Source organism: Carassius auratus, chromosome 22, assembly GCF_003368295.1.
Source record: "Carassius auratus strain Wakin chromosome 22, ASM336829v1, whole genome shotgun sequence".
NCBI lineage: Eukaryota > Metazoa > Chordata > Actinopteri > Cypriniformes > Cyprinidae > Carassius > Carassius auratus.
Window position 1 is genome coordinate 18,687,783 of NC_039264.1, and position 9,696 is coordinate 18,697,478.

At 36.2% G+C, this 9,696-nt stretch overlaps 1 protein-coding gene across 1 annotated transcript; it reads right to left on the reverse strand.

Annotated features, from left to right (window-relative positions):
- Positions 1-947: 947 nt before the first annotated feature.
- Positions 948-9,459, reverse strand: cfhl4 (complement factor H like 4). The gene is made up of 7 exons (XM_026198838.1): positions 9,300-9,459; positions 9,037-9,216; positions 8,722-8,827; positions 8,569-8,645; positions 3,329-3,523; positions 1,897-2,094; positions 948-985 (listed from the first exon to the last, which is right to left on the reverse strand). Exons 1-7 carry the CDS (start codon positions 9,364-9,366, stop codon positions 948-950), a joined length of 861 nt encoding a protein of 286 aa, XP_026054623.1. The 5' UTR covers positions 9,367-9,459.
- Positions 9,460-9,696: the final 237 nt, after the last annotated feature.

The following is a 9,696-nucleotide window of genomic DNA, read 5'->3' on the forward strand; positions in this document are numbered from 1 at the left end:
GGTACGGCCTCCCTGCTGCACTAATAGTAGTAAGGCCTTCCTCTCTTTATACTTGTCCTTACAAGTACTATTTTAGCTGGATTATTTGTGTCTCCTTTCAAAAACGGCTCTTGAGAAATTGTATGTTTATAGTCTCCTTCTGCTGTTAGATGAAATTTACGCTCCTGAGTGCCCTACACTAATATTGGCACCTTTGGTAAATATGAGCAAAGGTGGCTGTGAAAATAATTCTGCATTGTTTATCCTTTTTATCTTTCATTAAAAAATTCACAAAATTCTAACCTCCTTATAAGTGATTCAAATTCAACTGTATGAACCATGTGTGTGCCATATGGTACCAAAACCATATGTTTTGTTAAATTTTTGTGCAATTTTGAATGACGTCTTTTGTTTTTCAAAAGATACTTGAGTGTGTGTGTGTGTGTGTGTGTCTATGTGTGAATTTGGTGTAGTGTTTTAATGAAATTAGGCTTGTTTTTAAAATCATGCCTAAGCAATCATAAAAAGCTGTAATGTTTGTTAATGGAACTCATCAGGTTTTTTTTTTTTTTTTTTTTTTTTTGTGAAAAAAAATAAAAATAAAAAAATAAAAATTATTTAAAAACATTTGTATAATTATTGTACATGCAAGAAATCTTAAGAAGTTCTAACATCTTCCTAACATTTTTGATCAGACTCCTAGACTATGTGTAGGTTTATATCGAAGTACTGTACGCCTGAATCGACTAAGGATTGGGATTTAACTGGTTTGAAATAAAAGGGATATTCGTGTCCAAGAACATGAATCAATATAATTGTTTACATTATATATAATAAACATCCCAACATTTGGTAAAAATATTTAGAGCAAATATATAATTGTTTCATACCTCTACATGTCGGATACGTGTAATCCCATTTTCCATCTGACTGGCATTCAATTGCTCGATGTCCGTAAAGCTTCAGGTTCACATCAGTGCAGTGAAAAAGTAAAACATGTCCAGGTCTATAAGGTGAAACAATGCTTGGATGTCCATATAAAATTCCAACATTGATGAGTTGTTTGCCCTCACAGGCAATTTCTGTAGATGAAAAAAATACAATTCAATCTTTATTGAAAGAAAACTGCAACAGTTTTACTGGAATAAAGCAAAGCAGTTTAATGAGAGCTAACTTTACTTCAAATTTAGACCCACATTTGGGTTTTATGGTCAATGAACTTTCATGAAAGAATTCAGAAAGGCTTTGCAAATAAATGTGCTATACAAACATGATTATATATTGTGCAACATATTGGATGTTTATCCTTCAGCTACGTTGTGTATCATTGCGTGACCTTGAGCATTTATTGAGATGTGTATGTGCGTATATAAGAGATCAAAATGAGACTTTCTGAAGAAAATGTGAGTTGATTTTATCACTGCCAACTTGTCACCGTGTTGGTAGTATTTATCAATGTTGTTGCTAGTTTGTTCTGGTCAGATCCTTTTTGTTGCCATGGTTTAAAGATTGGTTTCTATTTTTTTATAGGCTATTCTCTATTATAGGCTACTATACTGTATATATTCAATTGATCCTTAAATATTCTGTGCTTAGTGTCAAGTTTGAATTTACCACTTCAGTTTATTGTGTATTATTTCAATTTTCTAATTATTTTTTTGACCTTGCTTGTGAAATTATTTCTTTCTGTAATTTGTTTTCCATTGCTTAGGTTATTTATATATATATTTTTTGTTTGTTATTTTGGCCTTGGGTCACTCTGAAGTTATTGCTCTTTAATAACTTATCTTTCTTCAATAAAAAAAGTTGACTTAAAGTCAGTGTATTTGTTGATCTGGTGTAAGAAGCATGCATATTGGATGTGTACCACAGATCTATCTTTAGCCAATCAGAAGCTTTTATTTTCTGTGTGCTTACCTTGACATATAGGAAAAGGGCTGCTCCATTCTCCATTTGACAGGCAGGTGATGATTTTCTCTCCGTTTAATGTCATCCCTTCTCCAGTGCATGAAAAAGTTAGCTTATGTCCAGGTTTGACGGGACCCGCAATATCAGGCAATCCTTCAATTTGTAAGTCTCCCACTGTTCTGTTCGACTGCAGAAGACATGTTGCCTCTAGAGAAAGCAGATAATTGCCCACATTTTATCCACTTAAAAGCTTTTACAATTTTATGAGTTCCAAAGGTTGGGAATAACTTTGCTACAAACTTCCAGTGTGATTTGGCATAATACATTTTTTTAGTTTTTTAGAGTTTTTTTATGAGTTAAAATGAAGTATTCACCTTTCCCTAATAGTGTCATGTAAAATTCAAAGCGGTGGTTTAATTTATTCAGAACACAACTACTTAACACTGCACTGTATTTTATTTAGCATTATACAAAATCGAGCATTGCGTTAGTTCAGTCAGGTCATGATAGTCATGCTTGCATCAGCTGACAGTCAACTGTTCCTGACGTGTACCAATCCAGTCTTGACACCTATCACCTGCGGTCTATTTAAATTCCCATTATTCAGTGTCTCTTCCATCGCATCGCTGCTTGCAATTAACTCCCTCCTCCAACCCCAACTCCACCAACTGAACCTGTAATCCGATCTAACTTGTTCTTTCTTTACAGTGTCTTCATTGGAAGCAGTCGCTCACATTTTGTTTACAACTCATGTAACTGAGAATTATAATTATGTATGCTTATGGTTCTGTTCTGTACCCCAGGGGGGTTTGTCTTGCTGCTTTCCCTGCTCTGTCCAAGCATGGCTGCATGGACAGGCGTGTGGAGTATTGCCCAGAACATAACCATACCGCCAACACTAACTGTATGCAATTATAATTGTCATTAAATATATTTGACGGAAGTGGTCCTGATTGAAATAGTATTAGAAAAATAATATATACAATATAATAAACAAATTCCACAAAAATATTAAATATTATAAAATAGGAAGCATAATATTATAAAATACGAACAATATCCCACAACAATATTTTTAAGAAATATGTCATAAAATTAAGAAAAATGGAACATTTGCAATTTGCAAAATAGTATTTACAAAGGAAACGACTGAAAGCATCTGTCAATCAAGAATTAATTTTTATATTGTAGTGATGTGTGACATTTCATTGGTCATTCAGTATTCCCGCCCACTACCTAAGGAACCAGCCTCTAAAATGCTTTGAGGATTCAAGTTGCTAAACTTATTCTTAGCGTCTAACTCAGTCTCTGGTGAGCGAAATCTAATGTTTTATTAGTCTGTGGGTAAAGAGAGACTTTTTGTCATCTAGCTTTAAATTTAGTCTTACATGAGAGTGATTTACTCGCAATGTATAGAGGTGTTTACAATCTGTGAACTTACCAACACATGTAGGTAATGGGCTGCTCCATTCTCCATTTGACTGGCAGGTGATTACTTTCTCTCCTCGTATAATCAGTCCATTACCCTCACATGAAAATGTCAACCTGTGTCCACTTCGGATGAAGTCATCAGAGTGGTCAGGGAGTCCCGCCACTCTGACATTTCCTTCTGGGACTATTCGTTGACATGATACCTCTAAACAGAAAAGGGTTTCAGGAGCTCAGATGGTCATTATGGTTATTTCAGTCCATCCAGGATATACACAATGTAAAGAAAGATTTGATGTCACCTGCATTTTAGGGCTTTATGGTATTCTTACAATTATTAAAGGCGGGGGTGAAATGCTCGTTTTCACTCAATATCCTGTTAATCTTGAGTACCTATAGAGTAGTACTGCATCCTTCATAACTCCAAAAAGTATTTAGTTTTATTATATTTATAAGAGAAATATAGTCTGTACCCATTTTTCCCGGAAAAACACGACCGGCGGGCGGAGCTAGAGAATCACGAGCGCGAGTAGGCTTTTGCATTGAGAGCGTTTGGAAGCTGTGACATTACCGTGAGGGAAAAAACATCATCCAAAACAAACCATGGCTAACAGTCAGATTCAACGATTCAGCAGATACAGAGGCTGAAATTTAACAAGAGCAGCATCAGCAACGACGTCTCTATGTGGTATGTACTGAAACTGTATATATTTGCTGAGCGGTTTTGGAAAATAACTAAGTTCCACTTTATGTCGTCTTTTTTTTTAAAGCTGTACATGTGGAAAGTGCAGTTTGATAACAACATCGCATGTTGTTTACTTGATGTGCTTACGCGCCGATAGCTAAGTTAACAACACAGAGATATTTGAAGCAGTTTTACTCACCGCCTGCGGTTCCAACACACGATCGTGACCCTTTTTCGTTGGGACTGCATTATCCTTAAGAAATAAACGATGTGCAAATCCGGCGTCAAACTGGGCCTTGTTTGTAAAACAAGCATCTTCGAAATGCAGGGAACAAACAAAAACACTTGCACAACTCCGTTGATGCTCTGTAAAAATAAACTCCATCCACTGGTCCCTTAATGCTTTTTTTTTTTTTTTTTTTGGTAATCTGTGCAGGGTTGTCTTGCCCTCGCAACCAAAAACACACTTCTTTTGTGACAATTCGGTCTCTCGCTCTGATCAGTGAATGTCTCGTCTCTAATCTGCTTTACGGGAGCGCGCGCTCTTATGGCAGAAGTGCCCTTAGGACCCATATAGGGAAATTCCACTCCATCTAACGTCACACAGAGCCATACTCGAAAAAAAACTTTCCGAAACTTGTGACAAACCGGAACAGGTATTTTTGGAACAAAAATACTCCTTCAAACGTACAACTTAATTGTTGTACGTAATTGTTGTAATTGTTGTAAACTTTGTCCATGTTTAGCATGGGAATCCAACCAGAGTATGTGAGCGGAGTGGAGTGGCAACAATTTCCCCTCCGCGCTCAGAGCATTTAATAATCACTCCGCTCCAGCTCCGCTCCGGGTTCATAATTTCCCGCTCCCGCTCCACTCCGCGCTTAGTGATACCAGAAACACCGCTCCGCCTTCGCTCCGTTGCTAAAGTATTTCAGTATGTTTGAAATGTTATGTTCATAACGTAGCCTATATTAAAATAAAAAATAAAATTACAGGAGAGTTTCAAAGTGGCTTAGGCTGTTGTGTGCAAACTTTTTTTTCCTACCACATGCCAAACTAATAACATGGATGTCAGCATTAAAAGGTATAATTACTGTATTCTGCTGTGCAAATATTGTTTGTGATGAAAATAACAGTACATTTTTATTTTATCTACAGATCAATGCATTTCTTACAGATTTATGCTCATTCAAAATCAGATGAAGTAACACTGTAAGATTACATTTGTTTGAATGCATTATTGCGAAAGCGACTGCGTGTGAATGTGCTGTAACTGTTTAAATCATGCTTTGACCCGAAAATATTCAGTAAAAGGAACAGACAAACTCCTTGAGAACTAACCTATAACTTCCCGCTTGGCTATTGTTGTCATTGTAACCTTCTGATTTGAGAGATCCATCTCTATCAAGCTATAGTTAAATATGTTGAACGTGAATACTTGCGATTTTACCGGCCGTTGGCATGAATTGTACTCGTGATGGAGCGGTGGTGGAGTGCTCTTGGAGCGAGTGAAAACCACAACGCTCCGACTTTTAAAAAATCCGCTTCTCGCTCCTGTCAAAATCACACCGCTCCACTCCACGCTCCGCTCCCACTCCGCTCCGCTCACATACTCTGAATCCAACTCTTTAACAGTGTAAAAAACTCAGTATGCATGAAATAGCATTTCACCCCCCCCTTTAAAATATTCTTCACATAAAAATAAATAAATAATTAAAGCTGCAAGCAGCATTTACGGGGTTCAAGCACATTAAGGCCTCTGAGGTGGTCTGAGCCAACCTGGACGTATGGATGACCGTTAAACACATCCAATATGGAGAATAGGCTGACAGACAGACACACGCACTGAAATTAAATGATTAAACTAGTTTTTAAGAGTTTGGATGTCATTTTCAGGTTTCACTGTAATCATAATGTTGCAAAATTTTAAAAACTGATAAGTCTGTATGAAGAAAATTGAAAACTTTAACAGTGAGATTTAAAACGTTGCAACAGTGGGTTTTTTTTATTGTTTGGGCATGAATTCATAAATCTTTTCAAAAGTACTGTTTCAATTTGCAGAATGAGCCCATTAGTGGTCTTCCGCTGCCATCTAGTGGTTATAAATTGCATTTACTCAAACAACACTGTTTTTAAACATAACTGTTATAGTATAGTGTTATGTTTTTTGCCCAATCTCTCTTAAATTTTACATACTTGTTTAGGATGAAATTAGGCATTATTTTACACAGTTTTGATAATTTGTGGGCTTTCTGTTTGTATTAATAGGCCTTTGTGTACACTATGAAAAGAACATATTATAAAATTACTGGTTTATAGTTGTCCAAATAAAATTGTTCAACATGTTTTTGATAATTATTGACCTTCAGAGTCTAGAGAATTGTACTTCAGTGGTTTTATTGATTTAATTTTCAGCTTAAAGCCTTGGACTACTTTGCCAAAGTAACTTTTTTAAATAATCTTCAATATTTAATTAACAGCTTTATTGACAACATTGGTCCCAGAAGTTGTTCAGAATAAGGAGATCTATCATATGATATGAAGATCTAGTGTTTATGTGAATATATGAGCATTTTCAGACAATTTGAGGCCATTTACCATGTAAATCTTATGTTTTGAGACCTTTTCTACTGTTATAGCGCCACCTATGGTCCGATCTCCATGAAAATTTGCATGGATGTTAAGGGTCAGCTGTTACATGTTTTCATCAAGTTTCATAAAGTTTTGAGTTTTCGTTTAGGTTTTATATGCTTTTGGGTATTTTGGTCACGCCCCTTTTCTAATTTAGCCAGTTATAGCTAACCAAAGGACAAAATTCTGAAAAATTTTTGATAATTATTGATCTAGAGAGTCCAGAGAAAATTACTGCAGTGGTTTGGTTTCGATCGGGTAAAAAACCTGGGACTAGTTCGCAAAAGTAGCTTGTTGACATATTTGTGAATTGCAATTGAACGATTTGATTGACATCTTCGCTCCTTGAGGCAAAGTTGTTCACAAAGAGGAGATCTATCATATGATATGAAGATCTAGTGTTTGTGTGAATGTATGAACATGTCCAACAAATTGTGATCATTTTCTATTGAAAATGTGTGTTTTTGAGGCTTTTTCAAATGTTATAGCGCCACCTATGATCCGATCTCCATGACACTTTGCATGCTTGTTAAGAGTCACCTGTTACATGTTCTCACCGAGTTTCATAAAGTTTTGAGTTTTCGTTTAGGTTTTATAGGCTTTGGGGTGTGTTTGGCCACACCCCTTTTCTAAATGACTGATTTAAAGCTAGCCAAACGACAAAATTCAACATTTTTTTGATAATTATTGATCTAGAGAGTCCACAGAATATTACTGCAGTAGTTTGGTTCCGATCGGACGAAAAACCTAGGACTAGTTCGCAAAAGTAGGTTTTTAACATATTTGTGAATAACAATTGAACGATTTGATTGACAGCAATGGTTCTTGAGGCAAAGTTGTGCATTATGAGGAGATCTATCAAATGATATGCATATTGTGTTGATATGTGAAACACCACGTGATTACAGAGCCATAAAACTCATTAGCGCCAACTAGTGGCCGATTTCTTTCAAAATTTTTACAGACCTTAAGGTTCATGAGTCGAACGTACCCAGCGAGTTTCGTTCCGATCAACATCCGTTAACCCTTTCAAATAGGTGCTTAAAATTGTTTGGCCAATGGCGGCCATGTTTTTTGAGATATGCAAATGTCCTCATAGGTACTTGTGCCCCTTCAGACCAAGACACTGCATACCAATTTTCAAGTCGATCGAGCCAACGGTTGCCTAGTTATAGCCATTTATGTGTTTTTTCTATCTTATTGCGCCCCCAAGTGGCAGAGATGAGCAATTTTTTTGATTTGACCAAAGATTGAGCTCATACATATGTGTACCGAGTTTGGTGGAGATATCTCATTCCGTTCAAGAGTTATAGTTAAAATAGCATTTGGCTAACGTCAGCATAGACGCTTTTTGGCATACTGTTTCGCGTAAGAATTGAAATTTCAACTTTTTTTTGATAATTATTGATATTGAGTGTCCAGGGAATATTTCTGAAGTGGTTTGGTTCTGATTGGTTGAAAATCCTAGGACTAGTTCGCAAAAGTAGGTTTCGGATATAGCTCGATTTTGCGCGAAAACGGTGCCTCGTAGAGCAAAAAATGCACCTGTGCACTTTTGTTCGGACTAACCCAAGGATTGCAACGATGCCATGTTTTTGAGTCTACGGCTAACGGTTTACGATCTGCGGCCAAAAATGTCAAAAATTTTAGTTTTTTGCGCAGTAGCGCCCCCATTAGGCCGATTGGGCCGGTTTTTTGTATCTGAGTAGCGAGCAGGACTACTACCATCTGACCAAGTTTCAGCTCTCTAGGCCTTACGGTTTGGGCTGCACGTTCAGTTTTAAGGCGGAAAAATAATAATAATAATAAAAATCTTAACAATTACAATAGGGTTTCAGCACTGCGTGCTTGAACCCCTAAAAAAACATGTGACATTGCTGTGAAAACCCCTTTATAAAATCTTTATTTTTAAGAGTTTAGGCGATTTAATTCAGTACCTTCACATTCAGGTAACTGATTGTCCCATCCACCTTCCCGACATGTTCTGGTGTCAAATCGACTCATAATCTGGTAGCTTGAAAAATACATCTCATAAGATTTTTTGTTTTGTTTTTGTTAAACTCTGTCTAAATATGAAACTACATACTTACCCATCGTTGCAGATATACTTGATGGTTGTTCCAAAAACAAAGGGTTTTCCCTTTTCGACAACGTAATGACCATTTGCAATATCTTGAGGTGACTCACAGGGTTTGACTTATGATGAATCAGAAGCAAAAGATAGAATTCTTAGAATTCAGCCTCTGAAGGCCAAGGAAATTACATGTATTACTTGATAACAAGCAACTTAGGTTACTTCAGATCCATACAATTAGATTTTCAAAGTACTGTACATCAGTCCAGGGATATAAATTGTATGTGTGTGTGTGTGTGTGTGTGTGTGTGTGTGTGTGTTATATACCCACGTGAACATTTAACATCACGACCTTTTTTCCATTCATTATTGGTACACTGGTAGGTTATTTTTCTCTGAGACATATAGCCAGGATCGCAATTGTATTCAAGTGTATCACCCTCAGAGTATTGGTTTTTTTTAGAGCTTTCAGAAACCACTGCATTCTCGACCACTGGGATCTCAGAGCAACCTGTTAGACCAATAGAAAATGTCATCTTTCCTGTAATTCGAATTTAATAATTGAATAATTCTTTCCAAAAAGAGATACCTCACCATTTGATGTAGAAGCATAAACAATGAAGCACATCAAAAGACACAAAAAAGCAGGACTTGATTCCATTTTCCCCAGTCTGTCAGTTTGTTCACACTTGAAAAAAACTTGCCAGACAAAGTCTTTAACTTAGTTAATATTTGACAGTTCTGGGCAGGACGTTTGCTGCATGATGTTTACTTGGGATCACATAGGGGCATTTGTATTGCATGTTTAAAAAGACGTTTGATTTGTCTAAATAATAATAATAATAATCAATAAGTAAGATATTGTGAAGTCTGAGCTTTGCTGTAGTGAAAATTCTAGTAAAAACTAGTGCAAATTGTCCCTTTTTTGGAAATCTTTACAAAGTAAATTATCATTAATTATCAACAATTTGTTTAAATAAGTAACAGATAT

Coding starts and splice junctions, on each gene's coding strand:
- cfhl4 (XM_026198838.1), bottom strand. CDS start 9,366: ATGGAATCAAGTCCTGCTTTTTTGTGTCTTTTGATGTGCTTCATTGTT. Junction 8,646..8,721: donor AAGTATATCTGCAACGATGG/GTAAGTATGTAG, acceptor GTATTTTTCAAG/CTACCAGATTATGAGTCGAT. Junction 986..1,896: donor CCCTTTTCCTATATGTCAAG/GTAAGCACACAG, acceptor TTCACCTTATAG/ACCTGGACATGTTTTACTTT.